The sequence below is a fragment of the Colias philodice genome, chromosome 9 (assembly GCF_061535455.1).
Source record: "Colias philodice isolate Cphi_HAF_F1 chromosome 9, ilColPhil1 Martin Lab GWU primary, whole genome shotgun sequence".
Taxonomy (NCBI): Eukaryota; Metazoa; Arthropoda; class Insecta; order Lepidoptera; family Pieridae; genus Colias; species Colias philodice.
The window spans coordinates 7,953,553-7,977,237 of record NC_143094.1 but is presented as its reverse complement, the minus strand read 5'-3'; the positions used below and the strand labels follow the sequence as shown (position 1 = coordinate 7,977,237).

The following is a 23,685-nucleotide window of genomic DNA, read 5'->3' as shown; positions in this document are numbered from 1 at the left end:
GGTTTTTTAAGTCACAACTGTACACTTATGTTTGTAAACCTTATTGTTTCTGATAATAAAAAAAAAAAAAAAAAGGTACTTGTTCATTATCCTACGTTACTTCTTCTTAAAAGTGAATAATAATAAATCAGCAATAGCTATGTTTTCGTTGAGTTCCCTATCTCTATTAACTTTTGGCAAGTATTACGGTTCGTCAAAAATATTATCTATGAAAATGGTACGGATCTTGTCTTATAGAAGGACATACTTAACTAATTAATAATTAATGAGGTCGGTCTAAGTGATATAATACCTTCACATTGTAGAAGGAATGACAGACCACAAGCCGCACCTGTATTCTAAAGTGAATGATATTATAATATTTCAATGCCAATTTACAAATTAACAGCTACGCGTATAAAAAAAATTGAATTTTCAAGGCTGATTAATTATAACGTATATAAACTTCGATGGCTTTTCTCATTAGTATGTTTTTGTATGCATCAAAAATAAGCTTATATACTGTGGCTTATACTGAAGAAAAAAAACACAAAATAGACTTAGTTTACAAAATAAGGAAATCATTATGTGCACAATTGTAGGAAACATATTTCAGCATTTCTAAAGTCACCTTTGTTGGGTATTGTGTTCGGTGTAGCGTACACATTCATTTTTATGACTTGTTTTCAATTTCAATAGAGTTAGATTTAGTAAACAAGAAACAACTGAAGTTAAATAATAAGTTTCGATCTTGACACGGTTTGAAAAGTCGTTTCGAATACTAAACACTATGTAATGTTTCGAGAATACGAATAGAAAGGTTCAGATTTTCTGATAAAACTTGCAATACTTTTTGTAGTTTGGTTTTGTTGTTTGCTGTAAGATGGATATAAGTTTCTTAATGCAATGAAAATACTTAATACAAATTTATTTAAAAAGATTTTAATTTTTTTTTACATAACGATTACTTAATTACGATAATTAATATATATTATGACAAACTACAAATAGCTGAAGTGAATATTGTTATAGATATGTATAGATTTATTATCATGTATTAGTCTAGCTTTGGCCGTGGTATTTACATAGCCTATGATAAATAGCCCATAGCATAGAGCTCATGGATCACACATATATCCAACGGTGAAAGAATTATTGAAATCGTTGCAGTAGTAACAGAGATGAGCGCGCTACATAATACAATCATATGAAATAATTAAGTGTAGACATTCCATTACCTTAAACCGTATTTCTCATTATTTTTCCTTACATTTCCAGAGGTGCAGCCTGGGAAGACGCGTTTTTAGATGCTGTAGGTGTGGCAGAGGACACGGGGCGATTTAAACACATTTCAGTCGCGAGATTCGCGTCACGAACACTCGATCACGAACTCGAAAAGAATACGAGGACCGTTATACCGTTTTTTAGCTCCACCTTCATACTGATGGGGATATTTTCTATTGTTACTTGTATGATGGGTGACTGGGTCAGATCAAAGCCCTGGCTCGGTTTGCTGGGTAACATCTCGGCGGTGATGGCAACCGCAGCTGCGTTCGGCTGTGCTATTTATTTAGGGATATCGTTTATAGGAATCAATTTGGCCGCACCTTTTCTTATGATTGGTAAGTTTTATGATTTTTTTTATCTTTAAATGTTGTTTTGAATGGATGAATGTAAAGTTTTGTCCAATTCGGTTGTAGCAAATGCTTTCAATGTTAATATCTAGTCAAAATAGACATTTAGTAAGATATAATAGATATAAGTAATGAAAGACGTAAAACCTATGTGATAAAGTTAATACTTTATGTTAATATGTTAATAATTGTAATAAATTAAGTGATATTTGTTCCTCTACAAAGGAGCTTGCTTACCTACTGTATATTTTAAATAATGGAAAAGATCTCAGAGGAAATACACGTAAAAACCCAAACCTTTATTTGCCTGATATTTCATAGCATATGAACATAAAAAATTAGTAAAATACCATAGTAATTTAACTCTGATTGCAGGCATCGGCATCGACGACACTTTCGTAATGCTAGCGGCGTGGCGGAGGACGTCGCCGCGGCTCCCCGTACCGGAACGCATGGCAATCATGCTGTCGGAAGCCGCTGTCTCTATAACCATCACTTCGGTGACGGATATGTTATCATTCTTCATTGGTATATTCTCGCCCTTCCCGTCTGTGCAAATCTTCTGCATGTATTCAGGTATGTTGAGTATGTGTGGTAGTAGTGGTAAAAATTCATTGAGCTACCTACTTGATTAAGAATGATCCTGGAAAGTTAATTTTTAAATGTAAACATCGGCAACGTCGACATCGGGCAACAACATTTTAGTTTTCGCCATGCGTTATACCCCTGAATTAAATTCAAAAGGTGAAAATATAGTCAAAACATTTTTTTGCAGGATTGGCGGTATGTTTTACATTTGTGTGGCATTTAACATTCTTTGCTGGTTGCGTCGCTGTGTCTGGATATAGAGAAAAACAGAACCGACACACAATCACTTGGCTTAAAGTGCTACCAGAGTCTAGAGCGCGAAAAGGTAAGAAAAAATATAAAGAAATATATTATACTTACAATTCACAGTCGATTAAATACCAATCAATGAAATCTACTTTGTTTTCAGAAGAAAGATCCTGGCTTTATCGAATATTCTGCAGCGGTGGTATTGATCAAGCAGATCCAGATAACCCTATTGACAACAAGGAACACTGCATCATGTCTTTCTTCAAAACTACCATGGCCGATTTGCTCAATAACAACTTTATAAAAGCAGTAGTTATCGTAGTATTTCTTGCATACCTTGCTGGAGCTGGTTATGGAGTAACAAATCTCAAGGAAGGTTTGGAACGAAGAAAACTGTCGAAAATTGATTCTTACTCTGTGGAATTCTTTGATCGTGAAGACCTTTACTATAGAGAATTTCCCTATCGAATTCAGGTAAAATTGTGTATAAAATAATCTTATATATAAAAATGAACCGCAAAATGTGTTGGTAAGCGCATAACTCGAGAACGGCTGAACCGATTTCGATAATTCTTTCTTTATTATATTCCTTGAAGTACGAGGATGGTTCTTATGTAGAGAAAACGTAAATATATGTACCACGGGCGAAGCCGGGGCGGACCGCTAGTCTTTAATAAAAACATCTCTGTAATTCATATTATAATCTTGACTGATTACTTTTTGTCATCAGGTTATTATTAGCGGCAGACACAATTACTCGGACCCAAAAGTTCAGGATGAAGTAGAAACTCTAACGAAAAATCTAGAAAATACGTCGTATATATCGAACTCTCTATACACTGAATCTTGGTTACGAACCTTCGTCGACTACGTTGAGAGAAATAATGACTATCTAAACATTTCTATAGATTCAGAAACAGATTTCATTAAGAACCTTAAAGAGGTAAGTTCCGATTTGAATTTATTCACAATAATTAGTTAGTAGATATTCTTTGGCGTAAACGTTAACAAATCTTTTTCTTTTTTCAGCTTTGGCTTTTCCCAGCTAATCCATTTTCTTTGGATGTGAAGTTTGATGAAACCGGAGAAAATATAATTGCTTCCCGATTTTTAGTTCAAGCTATCAACATAAGTGGAACTAATCATGAAAAAGAAATGGTAAAGGCACTCAGAGAAGTTGTTGCACAATCACCACTTAACGTTTCTGTTTTCCATCCATACTTCGTATTTTTTGATCAGGTATAGTGTGATGGTATTTTATTTTTAATTCAAATATTGGATCATATCAATATCAGATTTTTTTACTGAGAATGTTTTTTGTTTCAGTTCGAGCTTGTACGACCGACCTCAATCCAAAACCTTTGCTACGGTGCCCTAATGATGATGATAACATCTTTTATTTTTATACCCAATATATTGTGCTCCTTATGGGTCGCCTTCAGTATAATCTCCATTGAAATTGGAGTAGTCGGGTACATGGCACTCTGGGATATCAATCTCGACTCGATATCAATGATCAACCTTATCATGTGTATAGGATTTTCAGTCGATTTCACCGCTCATATTTGCTATGCTTACATGTCATCCAAAGCCAAACGCCCTAAAGACAGAGTCAGTGAATGTTTATACTCTTTGGGTTTGCCCATTGTTCAAGGTTCCTTCAGTACGATCTTGGGAGTGGTTGCGTTATTATTGGCTGACAGTTACATATTCTCCGTGTTCTTTAAAATGGTTTTCATGGTAATATTTTTCGGTGCAATGCATGGTCTATTCCTTTTACCGGTGCTATTGTCACTTTTTGGACCTGGATCTTGCACGAAACATGATGACGATATAAAGTTGACTAAGATTGAAAAATGTTACCCAAATCCATATTGCTTACCTCATCCACAACTTATGCTTAATGATAAAATCTACAATGGAAAAAACGGAAGTCCAAACGGTATTTACAAAATCTACGGTGAAGATAAAGACCTCGGCATTGGAACATCGGGTGAAGACACAAGCGAAAGTAGTTCCAATCAATCCCAACGGCGTCAAATCGGAGATGAGGAAAGCAAAAGGAAGAGATATGAAGATGGCTGGAAACGATTCAATTATGGACAAAGCACAAGTCAATTTCAGCCATCTGGAGAACTAGACATCTACGGACAGGATAACGACCGCACTTGGCAAAGGCAACGATATGAAGCCAACCGCAGGGCCTTTGATAATCACAGAAGAATCCCATATAAAGAGGATGATTTCGGAAAACCGCGTAAATCAAGTGATACGAGTCCAAGGCGGGACGAACCGTACAGAGTGACTCGGACTCATTCTCATCATAATTTACACAGGCCCAGAGCTCCAAAACGTTCCAACTCGCACCAAAACCTTGAACATATGGATTACGTCGCAGAAATGCGCTTTCCTTGACATTAACCCTACGACCTCTCCATGAAATATAAAAGTTCAAGAACATTTATTTCATGTGCTCAACTTGTGGACCAAAGTATTATTTTTGTATGAGAATATAAACAATTAGTTAATTTTCAACTATATAAAAGACTTTGAAGTGGTGTCATTAATTATTAAATCTAGCTATAGAAGAGTGATTAAGTGTTAGTTAAAAAAATTAGTGCGGAAATATTATCAAATATTTCACTTGTGAGGTGATGGAAAATATTGGTATAATACGTAATATGTAGGAAGCGCAATTAAAAAAATACTTGAATTTAAACATGGTATTGCTCAATTTTTAAATAATAAGCTGCAATGCTCTCAATGAAACAATTTGTATTTTCTGTATTAATTTATTTAAGTAATGAGTTCCTACAATCTATCTTATCTACATAACCTAAAAGAATACAAAACATAAATCAGTCGAACTTAACATAAAGAAAATTATGAACATGCATAAAGTTTTGACATGGTTAAGATCTAAGCAATTAATGATGAATAGTGTGATATTTACAATTAAAACTGGGTGGGTGTGTTGTTACCTAGTAATGTGTACATATGATTATTTAAAATAATTAAGTCTAATATTTTATAAAGCTTTAACTGTATCTTATACTGCTGTAAATAGTGTGATACATTAGGATGCCATGTACCTTTCTTCAAATTTCGATTTCTAAGGTACCCATTTTATTGTATGTATCTTTATATTATTTAAAATAAAAAAAGAATGGGCTTAATTATTTACGGGCAATACTTTGCCTTGCATTTTGTTGGTTACAAAATATTTTTGATTTATATACATTTGCATGTATGATATTTAGTGGTATTACCACAGCTCATGACTGAATACTGTAAATATTTGATTTGTTTTGTATTAAATAATCTTAGTTTTATAAATTTGTTTTATTTCAAAGAAAATTAACTCAATAATTTAGTTTCAGACAGATTACATAATGTAATTCATAACACAGTAATACAAAACAGAAATTATTTTGAATGAAAGTTTACCTTAAAAATAATAGTGGATTCCCTTGGCCTTCTTGAGATTAATCAACATCATAAAATAATTTTACATTTTGTAAATTATACTGAACACAACTATGTCAAGATTTATCATACACTTTCTTTAACAGACCGCTACAAAACAGCATCAAATCTCTACTTTCAAATTTATCACATAAATATTGTTGCAAAAAGGAAAACCGTTTGTCTTCAGATAAGTTAGTATCTGTTTCACATTGTCTTTCAACTATTTTATCGATGATCTGGCTGGATTTACTTAGTGGTAATCTTTCTACAAGAGTGTCAGTGAGTGTTTCGAACACTTTATCGTCCAATTTTTCCAAAATATCAGGTTTCTGGAAAAGTAAATGTGGTACCTATTAAATAACATAATAAAAAAACACATGAAACTTACAAAATATTCAAAGCAAATAAACCCTTGTCAATAATCGTCATATTAGGCTTAGAAAGTCAAAATACTCACTTCATTTATGTGCATTGGGATGTCTTGTTCATAAATCAAGGTTCCCATATCTGTCTGTACAGAACTGTCGAATTGCTCCATTATATCAGTTTGTGTACTATTGGATGACACATCCAAAATATCTGTTTGTATTTCAACATCATCACTTATTTTTTCTGCTAAATCTATATTTTCTGAATTAGGAGTTTTAAAGTCGTCTTCGGTATTTGCATCGGTAGCTACAGCTTCTTCATCAGTAATCTCAATACTTGGTATACTATTAGCCTCTTTTCTTGGCAAGTATGTACTTAGTACTTCCTTTACAGTTTGTATTTTAGGTGACTTTATAGACAGTCTGTTCACTTCAAGTTCCGTCATCTTAGCGAGGTCACCAATAGTTTCGATTTTACCTGCAAGTTGTTTGACTAGCAATGCTCTCATTGCAGGTGATGATAATTCAGTCGCAATGTTTTTAATAGAGTCTGTGCAGTTCACTAAATCAGGACATATTGGGTCCGTATCATTAAGATCACTTGTTTTAACAATTTCAATTACCGGTGTTGGTTCTAATGTGCTCATTTGTGTATCTTCACTACAATTCTCACCAACGAAACTTTCTATAGTTTTAGTTAAGGCTTTGTCAAGTCTCCTCTGTGATTTAGGAGTTTGATTTTGGAACCGTAATTGTTTTTCTTGTCGTTTACCCGCTGAACTAGGTGACCTACTCCCGCATGGTTCAATATATTTCTTAACACAAACCGTAGTTGATACAGGCGGATCATGAAAACTTACGCGTTTTCGCTGAAAATAATGAAGTAATAATATAAATATGTGATTTTAAGCTTTAACAGCCAATGTTATTCACGTGTTATTTATAAATATCAAATAATAAGGGAATTGTTAGATATTATTATTATCACAACTTACAAATATTTACCTTACTAGCAGGAGATGGAGTAGCTTCATCGGCAATGTCAGCTAATTTACGTTTTAATATAGGCCCAGAAGGGCTGCAGTCAGTAGTAGGAAGATCTCGCTTAAATTTAAGAAAAAGATCACCATCCTCATTGTCATCTGTGGCTTCGTTATTTTCGGTAGTATTGTATAATATTCTTAAATTTCTTCTAGCTGAAGTATTAATAGGAGTAGACTTTTTTACTTCATCACTCTCTGCCATTTTCTCAGAAGCATTAATTTTTTGTAAACTATCTGGAACACAAAGTCCTAACATTTGAGCTCCCCTTCCGCCCGCACGTACTTGAGGTCTATTTTTCTTCAATGATAAAGAACTGGGACTTGTACTAGTTGCTGTTATTTCTTCTCTGGGAGGCGACATATCTCTCTTGTCGGGAGACACTTTATCTTCAGTAAATATTTCTGGTGAATTACACTTTTCTATTGGTTCCCCATTACATTGTACAGGTGAAGCAAGCTTTATAACGACATAATCATTGCTGGTTTCTGGAGATGGCGTTCTCTCGTCTCTGACAGGGCTTAATATTTTTATTGGAGATATTTCTAAAGTATTATTAAGAAAATCTTTCTTCCTCTGTTCTTCATCTTTAAATGGCGAAGAAGCTGCCTCCTCTTGGGTTGATTTACAAACAGTTAAATCAGTTATTGTCTTAGTAGTCTCATTTGACGTCGTTATTGAAGCATTTGTAGCATCATCATTAGTAACTGTGTTAATTGAAATATCATTCTTAATGTCATTTGTTATCAATACATTGCTATCATCAGCTTTGTCGTTACATGCTATAGGTTTTTCTTTTACTGCTGTTTCATCATTATCTAAGGTAAAATTAGGGTCAAGTGGTTGGGTATCAGCAGTAGCTATACCCTGTGAATCAACTTCCATACTTAAGTCATCATTCTTAATTTCAACTATTTGCTTGTCAGATATTTCATGAATTTCATCATCAATAATTTCAATGGGTTCAGTGTCCATATTTTCTGTTAAATCAATAATATTACTTTGTTCCTCAGCAGTTTTATTTTGAGGTAAAACAGTGTCATCTTTGTCAATGCTATTTGCCAAGTCATTTTCCTTCTCTAATTTGTCGAGTTTATCCGATTCGGAAGAATTATCTATACCGTCTTGCTTTTTAGCAACAATTTTATCAACATTATTAATTTTTTCCAGTGCCACTATAGGAACTTTTCTTGAACTATTTTTTGTTGATCTAACTGAAATAGTTGTAACCGAAGAATCTTGAGAACTTTCAATTATATCTTGAGATGCTGTTATGTCTATATTTTGAGATTGGGTTTCATCAATTGAGATATCTGTTCTATCTTCCTTACTTTGACTGTCCTCTTTTGATAAAATCTTCAATTCACTCGTTTTAGTTTTATTGTTAATTTTCTTTCTAGTTGATGGAGAGTTAGACAATACTTTTCTAGTTAACCGTTTCTCAGGCTTTGCATTTAAAAACGGATGTCCCTCTACCATATCTATTGCTAACTCTTTTTCAATTCGGGATTTTTTCGACGAAGGTTTTCTAGTTGACGATTTGGGTGTACTCACTTCATTTTTCGTATCAGTAGCTTTTGGTTTTAAAGGCGTGCTAATCTCATTAAGTTTTGGCATGCTTGCTTCCGAGTCTATTGTCTCTTTTACATTATGGTCATTAGAACTTAATAAATTATTATTTATTAGCATTTTGGGATCATCAGCTTTTTCTATTGTCGGTCCAATAACCGATGGTTCCTTAATTGTTTGTACTTTAGCAATGTCTTCACAATCCGATTTCGATGTTATGTCTTTTTTTTCCACCTCATCCACTGGCAGTGCTTCGTTAATTATAGGTTTATCATTATTGACTTTATTTGTTTCATCACTAGAAATTACTTGATCCGATTCCTCACCATCTTGAACCAGGGAGGGACGCCTTCTCTTTATAGAAAAGATTTCAGAATCATCAAATTTCTTAGGTGGTCTCTTAGTACGTGCTGGTCTTGAACCGTTGAGTTGGGAAGGTGCAGAATTAATAATATTAGCATTGGCTATTATTTTGGCTCCCATAGGCGTCTTCGATCCATTCTCACTTATGCTGGCTGTAACTCCATTTTCATCATTTAAGTTCGACTTTTCAATTAAATTTCTAACATTACGAAATACTCGATCTTTTAAAGCCATTCGAGGTGATTTTGTATCTTTGGTTGTTGCAGGTTGTAAAGTACTTGGTGTGGAATCTTTTGGGTTTTTAATTATATTCTCAATGTTATTTTTTTCGTCAGTGATAGGATTATTACCATCACATTTTGAAATATTTTCCATTATTTTAGGCATAATTTCTTGGTTAGGAATATTCCTGAGGACTGTAGTTACATCCTCACAAGCCGACACACTGGTAGACTTGCTAGATGAATTGGCATCATTTGATTCAGTTTTCCAAGCACTTAGTTTAAATTCATCTTGAGACTGCGACAAATCTTGGTATAATGCAGGAATGTCTTCTCGTTTTCGTTGAAACTTCTCCTTTTGATTATCAGTTAACTTTTTCGGATTGAACTTCCAGTTGGATTTGACGACAACAAATTCTTCACCATTTTCTACAACTGTATTTACAATACTAACTTCTTTTTTCGTTGTTTTCTTTGTAGTTTGTTTATTACTAGGAGTTGTAAATGAATGATTGACTATTTTATTTTCCTCTGATTTGTTTTCTTTAACAGTTAACTTTTCGACAAGTTGCTTAATATCAGCATCTTTATTTTCATACATATTTAAAATAGAAATAATATCCACATTATTGTCTATATGTTTAACTAATATAGGAGCACTTTCCTTAATCCCTTCAAGAATAAGCATATTAAGTTTGGAATAGGCATCCTTTTTTAAAATTAAACCAATACTTGTTAATACCTTTTCTATACAGGCAAACATGTCCTTTTTCTGAAAATATCAGGAATACTTAAAAAAAGTGTTAATATTCATTTAAATTAAAGAAAAAAAAATCGCATCAAAAAGAAAAATAAATAGAAAAATATGGTATATAAATAATGTCAGTGCTCCCATAACTCTACTAGGAAAGCAGGAATAAATTCAAGTTAAAAAGACCAAGTAATAGTCTGCCTGTGTGTTTTCATATTTTTACTTTTGAGTTTGATTTATGACTCCCAAATATTGATTTTGAATGATAGGTAGCCATTTGTATTCAGTGTATAATATCAGTTAACTGAATGCTTGTTTACATCTTTTGAAATAGGAGTGTCGTGTACACTCACAACTTCACAAGGGTCACAGGGCTTTACTAATTGTTTTATATCCTTTGATATTTATTATCATTACTTTAATTGTCAACCAATTTATTCATAAATTCAAAAAATCATAAAATAGTTCTTTACCTCATTTGCATCTTCATTTATTATATTTGGTGTTACTTTTAGAATTTTGTTGATAATTAATAACAAATGTTTAGCGCAAGCGACACTTGTAGACTCTGTTAATCTATTTAATATCACAGCAATATGTTGTAGCAACTGCATATAAACTGGCTGGATATGTTTATAATTATCAACTTGCTTATGTAAATGCTTGAGTATAATCTCAGTCTTTTTCTCGAATTTCATATCTGAAAGATTGAATGTATTAGTTAAATATATATTAATTTACGATTTATTTAAACATTATGAAGTGATAAATACAAACCTTTATCTTTTACTAGGATTTCTCCTACAATGGTCAAAATAGCAGTCAAGCTAAATATTGTATAAGTACCTTTATTTGAAGTATAAAATAGTATAATAACATCATTTACATGTGGAGATGTTACATTGGTACTAACAAAGTCATATATTGCTTGCCATGTTAAGATATATTTATTTACCTAAAACATAAATAAGTTAATTAACTACTAAAAATATCAAATATAATATATTATTTTGATAAAATGAAAATCATGTACTTAAGTATATAAAAATAATAACCAAAACTTACATTTGAATGTAAATTCATCTTTAAAGGCCATAAAACCATGTTAATTAAAACTCTAGGACAACTAGTGAATTCAAACTTCAGTGTGGACTCCACTATAGCTGTCCACAAAATAAGACTACTTTCTGTAGTTGGCAAATCTTTGATAATGCTTTCCAATATAAATGTAGATGTCTTATGTGATGCTTGAATCAAATAATCTGTACATGACCTTATGCTTGTAAATGTTTCTTCAACATTACACCTGAAAATTAAAGCAATACAACTTCACTACATAGTATAAAACAAAGTCGCTTTCTCTGTCCCTATGTATGCTTAAATTTATAAAACTATGCAACGGATTTTGATGCGGTTTTTTTAATAGATAGAGTGATTTAAGAGGAAGGTTTTAGTATATAATTTATTAGGTTTTAGACAAAGCGGGCGAAGCCGCGGGCGGAAAGCTAGTAAATTATATACTGCATTAAACCTACTATTTAATAACCTTGCTTGTTCTGGAATGCTATGAAACAGCCGAAAAAGAACATTGAAATTTTTATTAATAATATTTTGTCATATTATTAGCCAAAGTAATTATGTATTTCCTCAAGTTATATATCAATATCATCTAAGATTATACATAGTAATAATTAAAATATCCATTGAGTTACCATGTACTACATACTAGAGAGGGCATCTCTACTAAACTATTTCTAACACGAGTTAGAGTCAATCGTCTCAAGCCATTTTTTTTTGTTACATTGATTGATTTTAATTGATAATTTTATTCAATTTTTTTAAATAAAATAAACAATATTTATTTGTTACATTGATTGGTTTTAATTTATAAGTAATAAAAAGCAGAATATCTACAAAGTGTCTACTTACTAGCCGGCCGGCGCCGCCGCCGCGCTTGTTACACAGATTTTGATCGTGGTGGCCTCTCTATAGTAATACCTCAATGAAAATATCCAAATTTATTATCTAATATAAGTATTTCATACCTTGAATAAAAGTTGTTGTTCGATTGATCAGTTAATATTGAAAAGATTTTTAAAATTGTAGCTTCATGCTCTGATTTTATTTTCAGAAGTGGTTTGATATTTTCATCTTCTTCAAATAAGGCTGGTAATAAAACATTTATTACAATTTCCGAGGTCTCTGCTTGGCAATCCTAAAAGAAATATATAAATATATTAAAAATGCAAATTAAAAATAAATTCATATTCATTCACTTCCAAAGAAATTGTTCTACCTGTAAAGATTTCTGTATCATGGCGAGAAGCTCAATAAAAAGATCTCTCCTGATATTATTCTCGGGCAGTTCACCAACTGTAGCAACAAATGACTTCCAAGCACACTTTACTTGCTTTATTAATATCTTATCACCACTATCAGATCCAATTTTAATCACCACACTGAGAGCATTTATCCAATGCTTCCAATTTGTTACCAAGTGTGTGGTTGTTACTAATTTACTTTCCAATTTTGGCGTATCCACACAACCTGTGCAGTTGTAATGTGCAAATATATTCGCAAAACATTGAAGACTCAACTTCTTTGTTTCTTCAGTGAATAATCCAGGAATGATTGCAGGTTTATTTGATACAACTGGTTTTCCAAAACAAAATTGTATAAACGGCAGTAAAACTGTATCAGAAAACTTTGTCATTTTCGTGTGAAACTTGACTATGAAATGCCACCATGTGTCAAACTTTGCGAGTGCAGTTTCTTCGACTTTAGCGTTATTAGACATGAGTGGTATTAAGAGCAATTTCACTCTTTTATTCATGTATACTTCATTAGTCTCTGTGGAAAAATTGTCAATTAAGACATTCCAGCACTTAAAAGCGCGACATCTGTTTTTAACATCCATTTTAAATGCCATTTCAACCACTGGTAACATGGAGTTGATGGGACAAGCAACTGAATTTATGTTTTTTGTGATTTGACTTTTCAGCAGCTTTACACATACCATCCATAGTCTATGCCAGTGATCAGACCCATCTTCAAGCAGGCGTTTCATTACCAACGGATATCTGCAATTCAAACATGTGTTATTCTGTAGGTTAGAAATGAAATAATTTCTAATTAATGTGGAAATTTGTAAAAGAATGTAAATTAGCATTCCAGCATTGGGTACTGAATGAAATTTGGAACAGAGATAAATATTGTAGTGGTCATTAACAAATATGACACAGCATTGTTTACATTTTAGTTTCTAAAAACTGTTTGATTAACAAGTTTACTAAATAGTGCATAAAACTTTTTCTTTGCAATAATTTTTAAATACAAAAAAAATTTGATCACGAGGCGGGATTTAAACCTGTATTTTCTTTGATATTTGTTTTAAGTGACATTAATTACAAAATCACAACTTACTTATTTGGATCATATATACATTCCAGTATGACAAGCCATTTTGAATTATCAACATAATCAAAATGGAGAAGATTCTCTGTCAATAGCTCCAAACATAGCAATGAATTTTGCACAATATTAATGTATATTGTTGATGAATTAAAAATTGTTGGAATAAGGCTTGAAAACCAAGTGGTAATTCCATTTTTGACAAACTCCACTTTTACACTGTGTGGCATAATTTGCAATAGTCGTAAAATAAAAAATGTTGGCTGTAAACAAACAAATTAGTTTTTTCAAACATGCGAAATAAGTATTTAAATTAAACATAACTAGGTTTCCGCCTGAAATCAGTTCAGTAGTATTCGCGTGAAAGAGTAACAAACATACACATCCATCCTCACAAACTTTTGCATTCATAATATTAGTACTTCATTCATACTAGGATTCATTTTTTTTTTTCTTATTCTTACTTTATTTAAAAGGGGTTTTGTCAACAGTTGACAATGTCACCCCCGTAAAAGCAAATAACACGATATTAGCATACATAATAAAAATTAACTACTACCACCCAAATATAGTTTTATCAGCATCTTTGCTTCTCGAGAAAGAGGAAAAGCCAAGATGCTGTTACACCATCCCAGATTTAAATCACTATCTATATTAATATTGTACATTAATTGAGATCGTAAGGCCTCATTCCGAACACATTCCGTCAAAATATGTGTAACATCATCAATGACATCACATTCTTGGCAATTAGGAGATGTACTTAGCTTTAACAGAAATTTAAACTTATTTGACGGGATGTGCCCCGAACGAAGCCTCATCAAAATAACAGAATTTTTTACTAGGATTCATATACCTTACAGTTTGCAACACTGAAGCATGTAAGCAACAATGCAAGTTAATATACGTAATAAATTTAATGGTGTCCAGAATTATCATAAAAAAACTTCATATTATACATAATATGTAAAAGATAAACTTACCTGTAAAATAACTTCAGTTGGTGCTCGACAATTACAGTATATTTCAACTATTTCATAAATTTCATTAGGATATTGGACAGCTAATGATATCAATGTTTCATCTGGATATATCATTAAAATTTCAAAGCATAGTAATCTGAATGACTCTATGTTTTGTAGAAATGAAACTGTTTTGAGGGTGCTCAGAATTCCTTGTGCTGATGGAACAAAATTTACAGTAGTTGATAATTTTTCTTTCTGTAATAAGAAATATCATTGTTTACATTCAACTGCTACATAATACTGTGAATAAGCTATTTTATTGAATAAGTGGAACATTACCTTAATTTTATTTAGAAGAAATGATAATATATTTAAACTGTTAATACCATATTTTTTATTATCTTCATTTATATCTTGAAGACATATTGAAACCAATTTTTCGGCGTCTGAACATTTTATTGGCTTATCTGTTTGTAAAACTTTTTGAATTTCATTGTAATGTGTAGTATTGAATGTGAAATCATCTAAATTATCCAATATACTCTCAAGATCGACTGAACACTGTTCTTCTGGCATGGCTGAAATCAATAATTAATACTATGTAAGTATACAAATTTTCAATATATACTTTTATTTCAAAGAAGACAATTATTGAATACAACATAACTTAGAGAAATTGTATAAATACATGATTGAAAAAAGAAACTACCACGACATTGGCGTCTATCGCATATATACCAACCGTATGAAAAGCAATCTTACCAATTTAAATCTAACACAAACACTTTAATATGTATTCGGTTTGTATTTGAAAGAACATTTAAGATTATCGTTGTCTTTTCGAGTCACTAAATAAGACGAAATTCTTTTAAAATAACGTGTAACATTGAGAAATCAGAATAACAAAAAGTGACATTTTGTTGATTTTGTAGATATTTCTGGCGCGAATTTGTCAATTGTCATATGTATTTGACATGTGTCATTATTAGACAATAGACTATATAGGCATAGGCCTCACTTTAAGGCCTTGCTTTAGGCACATAATATTTTAGAACGTTTCCAGAATTTAAAATTAATCTAATTATTAAACATTAAACAAAAACCGAACACATTTTAATAATAGGTTCTAAAAGCATCATAGACTAAAATAACAAAATGTCTACACATATAGTGTTTTTGGAAGGAAGTTCCATAGTGCGTGTTGCGAAAGGGGGCTAAACTGAAAAAATTAAGATGAAAAGTTGTAACGACACTTTTTTCTATAGTTTTATGAAGGTTTTAAGCCGTGCGGCGCGGCGTGCACGTGCTTCTCTGTCGGTCTCTCTCTAACTTAAAACTTCGTTCCATTGCATCCGGGTGTCTCTTGACAGCCCCTAAGTTTTAATTTTCTCATGTGCATGCATTAATTTATATATTTAGTAAAAACAGCTATGTAGGTGTATGAGACTGTGTGTTTATTATGTAAAAAAAGTAATACCATAATTTTTACCTGAAAACTGAGGTATAAAACCTTTAATATTCATAATTTCCTTATAGGTATGTACTTGCGGAAACCCTTTAACGCCCATAGACTTCAAGGGACATTCATTCATTCAACAATAATTTCAGCTTGAAACCACGCCAAGTCTACGCGTTCCTGAAAAAAAGGACAGACTTACTTTCTTTTTGAGGTTCGGAACCCCAAAAGTAGATAAAATTGTAAAATAAATAATTGAAATCCGTCCTTGGGACTGACTATTTTTACCTCGGTGTTAAATTTCAAGATTGTAACCAAATCTGTGATTGTAACACAAAAAAATGAATGACATTCATACAAACTGTTACAGTAACAGACTAGACACATTTTTGATACAGCTCTATTGAAAAAATTGCTGATCTGATGCGCGCGTCTACCACTAGGTACCAAACAAACTACCTACCAAATTTCATCTTTTATTATGTTCAGCGGCTTTAAGACTTCATGATGTGACCTTACGCTTTTATACATAAGCAGGTGTCCCACAAAAGACTGTTTATTACTTAGTCATATCTAGTCTAGTATAAAGGATGTGTAATGTAAGTATTTGTTTGAAAATTCTATGTGTGCTTACTACTTTGCTAGTAGCCTAGTAGGTACCTACCTACCCTACCCGATTGTTTTTTGCACGCCTCATAAGCGAAGTGTTGAGGTGGGTACTACTGTCACTTCGCGCAAAACATCTGATTTTTCAAACTTAAAATGTCTTTATGTATCATACATTGCACTTGTAAGATAATACATACACACACATATTAAGAAAAAACACTATTTTTAACGTTCATGATATTTTTGATGTCATTTTTGTTATTTAAACTAGTTAAAAAACAGTTTTAAAAAAAGTTCTGTCTTGGACGTCCGTGTGTCTGTATGTGCGGATCCTTTTTCTTGTTAACACGATAGCGACCGAAATACTTTACTAATCGAGTCTTTTTTTTTCTCTTACGCTTGAGTATGCTCAGGAATAGAACCCTTTCATTTCAGGGTCTGATTCGATGTGGTTTAATTGTTATTAAATAAACAAAAATAATAATTAATAAATATTTATTAAAAAAAAATTATGAGGCGTGCACTTTTGGATTTTCCAAATTATTTTTTTTTGTGATGATAAAAAAACAGATTGTGCCTTCTGAGTTCTTCTAGATATAATTGGGTTTGGGTCTTGGGATAATGTAATTTGATAATTTACCTTAATATTAAAAATATGTTCTTATTTGAGTACTGTGGGTTTTTATATAGCATTAAATGAAATTTATAAATACACGAATAAATTTGAGCTCACAAATAATAATTGGAGACTGGAGAGATTCGAACCCCCGTCCTTCTTCTTATTCTGGCGACTCATGTTGCTAAGCCACCCATGATACCACCTTATCAGTAGATATTTAACAAATACCTGTTTCATTAGGTACTCTTTGATAGGAGAACCTAAATTGAACTAATTTTAATACCTATCAAGGGTAATAATTAACACGATCACAAATAGTGCCAAAAACATAATATAATGGAAGCATTTCTTGATTATCCACCCACCGCCTAAAGTGAAAATGAAAATTGTAATGCAACATAATGAGTAGTTATACTATTACAAATTCAAACGATTGTATAGCATTAGTGTGCAATGAGCATGCACTTGAGGAGTGAGAACCAAGCACACGTTGCTTGCTTATTTTAAAAGTAAGTGCCGTAGTGTGTGCACGCGATTGTAACATAACAAATCCGAGGCAAATTGAATCGTATCGTAGCCATAGAGTACATTATTACAAACGGATCGTAGCTGTCGAGGTCCGTGCGCATCGTGTTCAGAATAATAAAGAGCGAAGACAAACAAACTCTCAAGACCATGTGTGGTTAGGTCGTGAATGGTGATAGAACATTCAGTTGTGTTCTCAAGGGTAATTTAGCAAGTATATGATTGTGTAAGTGATTAATTAATATGCCTGGACACACCAGTAGTCCATATTGGACCGCAGTGGATTTCGACAGTGAAGAAGACGAGCGTTCCGCGCCCAATAACAGAATGTATCTTGATCCCTGGGATAACGATGCTTTTTCAAGAATGAACGAAGAATCGATAGATTCTAGTCAGGATCAATTCAATTCCATAGCTGGGGAGCCAGTTAGTGCTAGTTTTTACTATGTACCAACAAAAAATTATGATTCGTCAGAGGAAAAGTTACCACCACCTAAAAGGATTATACCAGAAGAAGTAATAACTCCCGACCATTCAATCTATAATCGAAAGACATCCAGATCTATGATTCCCGACCATCATGACTTACCGATTTATGCTCATAGACCCGTGGGTAAGTTTATGAAAAAAAAATCTCTTTGTAGCTATGCATAATTTAATTATATGTATGTTTTTATATAGATAAGTACCTATATTGAAAGCAAGCCTAAATAAAATGTAATTACCTCATACATTAATAATAACTGCGTCCTAGAATGTTCAAAAAACAATTATTCTTATCTATTATAAGACAATGTAAATATCGTATGTAGGTACCCCAAATAAAATATTCGTTCAGTAATGTTTGCTTAAATAATTTGAATAGCTGTCTTTAAAAAAATATTTTTTATTTGATTAGCTAATAAGTACCTACTTAAAACATACCTACGTTGCTATAATATTAGCTATAATAGCAGAGCTGTCTATGTTGCAGATTCCACCTAAATTTTTTCAAATTTATCATTTTTTAATAAAATCTGCTATTTTTAATCAAAATGTTAAGTCAGGACGGGTGGTGACAGGACGTTCAGCATTGTTTATGTACCAACTATGGTACATAAACAATACGCGTGTTCAGTGCTTTCACAGGTGCGTACCTATAAGTTTAAACTGTAAAAAGAAATAACGTTGCAGGTGAGAGAAGGCGGTCTATGTACATGGGTGAACCTATGTACGCCCCTCATCCCATGATATATGAGAGTATTTATGGTCCCATGCCAATACCTCCGCCCGGATACGTGCCTCTCCAGAGACCTCGAGTTTCCATTACGCATCATCCAGATTATGTACCAGTAAATAGCTATAACAAGAATAGAAGACAATCCAGGTAAGCAAGGCGTATATTTACGACATACATATTTAAAGTACCCATTCGTAAGATCTTATAGAGTATGCACTATGCTGCTACACATGGTTGCATGTTACTACTATATTTAAATAATGTGTACCTACAATAATAATTGATCACGTTAAAAATGAAATCGATATATTTCATCATCTTAAGGCATTAGAAAGTGGTCTTAAATTTTATTATGATGCTATTATGAAACTAAATATGTAGTGCAATTATTATAATAATTATAATAATTGCACTACATAATATTTAGTTTTACGCATATAGGTACGCATAATTATTATGCGTACCTATCAATGGAAAGTCTACATGAAAACCCATTTATGATCACTTCAATATCCTAAAATATAATATGTATAACTACATCAGTAAATATTATCTTCTTCTTTGTTAAGTATATTCCTATAAAATTCTGAGAATCGGGTAGTTCTGAAAATCGGCTAACATATTTTTCATAACCTAAGTGTTTAGGGTACGTTCAGATGATAAGCGTTCAACGCGCGTTGAACGCTTGTCATCTGAACGTACCCTGAGGCAGAACAAAGTTTGCCGGGACAGCTAAATAATTAGCCAGTAAAAGTAACTCAGTTTTCTAATTTTTTTGTCGTCGCTTGAGAAACAATTAATAAAGAACCACTGTTTAGCAGCCATGCACCTGAAATCCAATTCACGACTGATTTACGTAAGTATGTAGCAGATATTTAAATATAAAAATCAAAAAGTTATAAAATTTTGAAGGAATATATTCCTGTAGTTTATAATTACTTAATTGGGTCCTATAAGTTATTAATTTTCTTGAGGGTCATGAACAAAAACACTTACCATACTGAGTAGAGTCTCACCTATGTTCCCACCACAATTTTTGTTGTTATCACAATATAATACAAATATTTTGTCGAGTGTAGGTTTCAATGCGATATGTGCATTGAAATACAAATGATAGTCGTTAGGATGAGAAGATCGTCCACCGGGCGATCCAAGTAGGTAGATAATCATGCTCGCTGTCGGCTGTAGCATTTCACAAATGGATTGTAGAAAATTCATATTTATTCTTCTAAAATAAGTAGGTATATTCGAATATAATATCATTATAAATATTTACATTGACCTTGAAAATAGACGTTATATAAATCATTTTTCGCATCAAATAAATTGTAAGTAAGTAGGTACCTAACTACCTACTTCATTTTAATTTTGTTTTTGGTTCATTAATTAACTAGATAGCTTAGCTCATATTATGGTCTTGAAGATTAACAGAAACATTTTTATGAGTACCTAGACCTGAGCAAATCATAATTAATTTACGCCTTCGTAATTGGCGTCGACTTTACAAACAGAAAGCGAATTTTCCTTACAGTTCTATTGTTAATGAAATAAGTCATAATTGGATACGCGTCACAAAATGCTTGCAAAGATAATGCAGTTGCAACAAATCACGCAAGCATTTTTACATTGTACCTACCTAACTACCTTTCGTAGTTCTATGATTTATACTAATACCTTGAATGAAATGTAGACTAATCTGTAAACGCATTTCTACAAATTAATTTCAACAAAATTATAAGCAAATCCATTCCCACAACAAAACTGTACTTAGGTACTTAAGTTCCGCGGAAAACATTATAAGGCAAAAACGTGCTGTGTTATAGGTCTTATACTATATGCAGTTGAATTTGCTATTTAATGACGCCTTGTATCCATCGTGTGAACGTACGTGAGTTTTTGTTTACTACAAATGAAAGTTGCATCTGTGAGAATTCAGCTAGTTTCTTGTTAATGCAGAGAAACTTGTTCCTAGCATTGACCTAGGCAATGGCTATTGCATCAGTTCTTGTAATAAAGGTTCACTTTGAGGTCGTGAGATTATTTACTTGGATGAACATGATACATATCAATAATGACGTAAGTAGGTACTTATGATAGAACAAGTAATGTCTCTACTCTAAAAAATATTCGTTTTTGAATTGTATATTCATAAAATTATTATATTCAGGCTAGGTCCGAATTTCGAATGACCAATAACACCTCACGCATACCTTATTGATTGTCTTTAATCTTTTCCTTAATCAATATCATCGATAACGCCGGATTTGAACTTGAACAAAAATAGTAAGTCCTTCTGCTGCTTTCTTAATTTAAAAAATAAGCAAGAGAATAACTTTTTTCGCGTGTTGGTACTTGGTAGTGTGTGAAAATAATGGGAGTCAGGAAACTCTACCTTATACCTTCCTACTAATTACTATAGGTTCCCCGGTTGATAAATAAACCTATAGCTACTGTGTAACTATTATGTATTTCATATATTATTCTAATAACGCTAATGAAACCTACCTATGTACCAAATTATTTTGTAAAATTCAAATTCATTGAAATCATAGATCATTAAAAACAAAAGTGTTGGAGTTGTGTTTGGAGTAAAGCGTTAATTTAAAAAAAAATATTTTTGGAACCTACGTATCTCTAAACCTATTTACACATAGATGTCGAATACGTAAGAATTTTCGAGGAGGTTTAGAAAGTCACATGGCCATGTACTTACATTCATAACACGATCATAATGCTCGCGATTTACAGCAAAGTCGCAAGGAAGTTGCTCGATGGTTATCTAATTCGTACTATCATGCATTGACATGGTCGAGAGATCATAACAATTACAAGTATCTGCTATAATTACAATGAGGTATGTAGGTGAAACAAGAAATAAAGCTTGAAACTTGCGAGCTATGTTGTATATTTCACCTACATTACACAATTGGATGATCTATTTTCTGATATGTAAATTGTTTACATTCTTGTAATAATTCTTAAAGTTAACAAGGAATAACTTTTTATTATAAGATTTATTTCTATGCAGATGAAGATAGAATATAATTACATGTTAATTATGTAAATTATTAATTTATTATGTAAGTAAGTAGATACGTAAATAATTTAAGATCGTATTTTATTTCAGAAATAAAAAAGAGTTCTGTAATTAATATTTTACTACCTACCTATATCATAAGCAGTAAGTAATTTAAAAAACAAATATCTTAACATTTATATTTATTTTTTAAACAGAATGGCAGATGCATATGAACACTATATGTACGAGAGCCTTCCACAAGATTATGAAGATTGGGCGCATCCAATGCCCAAAGCAGCACCGACCAATTTCCATCTATCGAGGTATGGACACTTACAAATCGACTATTCATGCAGCTGGAATTCTCTCGACAGACTTATACGAAATCACTAAAGAAGTTCACATCTGGGATCAAACGATAAAATAAGTACTTTATTATTTACTTATTTAGATAAGAAGATGTTTTCAAGACCAGTTATGAGTTATTGGATATTTATTGTTACCGCTACTGGTCTTGTTCTATATATTCCTAAACAGTTTAAAACATGCACTAGGTATAGGACATAGGTGTTTAATATATTTTAATGTAATTACGTGGTAATTGCGCTATGTTAATTCTTTTTACCCTTTGTTATAAGGTTTTCTGTAAGTGTATAATATTATCTTGTAAGTAATACGCTATAATATGTATATGTAATATTTTATATGAATAATTTTAATATTACATTTACATACAAATTTATTTAATTAGATTAAGGCAACTGCCAAAGATGAACCCGCTGTATAAATAAATACTTATAACTTTTTTAAATGTTTACCTACTTTAAATTCAAAAGGTATAATGAAGAAAACCATTACCATAATATAAATAAATTGTTATTGTATTAAGCGTCTGTGTTTCATTAGTTAACTACTATAAAATATATCACTTTTGAAAAATAAATATCTAAATCTAGAATATCGTTAACATTTTAAATAAAACGCTGCATACATTGAGATATACATATGGAGTCGACACCGCCTACATCACTTATGTTCCACTCAACATACGTCATGTGACGTATGTTGAGCGGTTTTTTTTAATGGTTTTAAAGTGAAACGCATCAAATATGCCTTCGTGTGTGTTACGATATTGCACAAATAATACAAATAATACGGAAAAGTGCAAAGGAATAACTTTCATCGGTAAGTACCTAACTAGATAATAATTTTTAAAACTTAGTTAGAGCAAAAAAATGGCGCACAGATTTTGTTCGTGGTGTCTCCTCCATACGCAGTAATATTATCTCAATGGCTGCATATCATTTTGGAATTCGATTTACAAATATCTACGTATAGAAAATAGTATTTCTCAAGCATGAACGTTCCTAAAATTATTTATCGTGGGATATTTGAATACAGCTATGAAAATGTTCCTTGCGGATTGTACGGTAGGTAGTTGCATTATAATTTTATAGTCAAACTCTCTCTTGACTGCAATATCGTAATAATTCTTAAATTATTTAACAGCTCTCCAGTTAGCTTTTCTACTTCCTTACTAGTTACTACTATGTAATTAGTTTTATGATTAGCAACCTGTGCCTGCGACTTCGTCCACGCGGATTTATAAAAGTAGCCTAAGTTACTCCTTA

General features: G+C 32.1%; 3 protein-coding genes across 4 annotated transcripts in view; 2 read left to right on the top strand and 1 right to left on the bottom strand.

Moving 5' to 3' along the window:
• Ptr (patched domain-containing protein) overlaps window positions 1–5,598 on the top strand; it is a 31,621-nt gene extending 26,023 nt beyond the window's left edge. Inside the window, exons 5-11 of the mRNA XM_089698593.1 lie at window positions 1,258–1,601; window positions 1,989–2,189; window positions 2,389–2,526; window positions 2,611–2,924; window positions 3,181–3,393; window positions 3,480–3,689; window positions 3,777–5,598. Coding sequence (XP_089554719.1) covers window positions 1,258–1,601; window positions 1,989–2,189; window positions 2,389–2,526; window positions 2,611–2,924; window positions 3,181–3,393; window positions 3,480–3,689; window positions 3,777–4,865 — 2,509 coding nt within the window. The 3' untranslated portion in view covers window positions 4,866–5,598. The remainder of the gene's footprint in view (window positions 1–1,257; window positions 1,602–1,988; window positions 2,190–2,388; window positions 2,527–2,610; window positions 2,925–3,180; window positions 3,394–3,479; window positions 3,690–3,776) is intronic.
• Window positions 5,599–5,744: 146 nt separating this feature from the next.
• On the bottom strand, window positions 5,745–16,214 carry LOC149485963 (uncharacterized). Of its 2 annotated transcripts, none has more exons than XM_089698569.1 (12): window positions 16,097–16,214; window positions 14,947–15,185; window positions 14,626–14,862; window positions 13,655–13,905; window positions 12,528–13,311; window positions 12,277–12,446; window positions 11,297–11,537; window positions 11,009–11,186; window positions 10,705–10,931; window positions 7,292–10,252; window positions 6,376–7,155; window positions 5,745–6,247 (listed from the first exon to the last, which is right to left on the bottom strand). In XM_089698569.1, the coding sequence occupies exons 1-12, from the start codon at window positions 16,197–16,199 to the stop codon at window positions 5,993–5,995; spliced, it is 6,426 nt and encodes a 2,141-aa protein (XP_089554695.1). In that variant the 5' UTR covers window positions 16,200–16,214; the 3' UTR covers window positions 5,745–5,992. The 2 variants fall into 2 exon arrangements, with proteins under 2 accessions (XP_089554695.1, XP_089554696.1); XM_089698570.1 differs by lacking the exon at window positions 16,097–16,214 and adding an exon at window positions 15,370–15,526.
• A 1,685-nt stretch (window positions 16,215–17,899) lies between these two features.
• LOC149485962 (uncharacterized) lies at window positions 17,900–22,943 on the top strand. The gene is made up of 3 exons (XM_089698669.1): window positions 17,900–18,429; window positions 18,990–19,182; window positions 22,270–22,943. Exons 1-3 carry the CDS (start codon window positions 18,060–18,062, stop codon window positions 22,445–22,447), a joined length of 741 nt encoding a protein of 246 aa, XP_089554795.1. The 5' UTR covers window positions 17,900–18,059; the 3' UTR covers window positions 22,448–22,943.
• The last annotated feature ends 742 nt before the right edge of the window (window positions 22,944–23,685 follow it).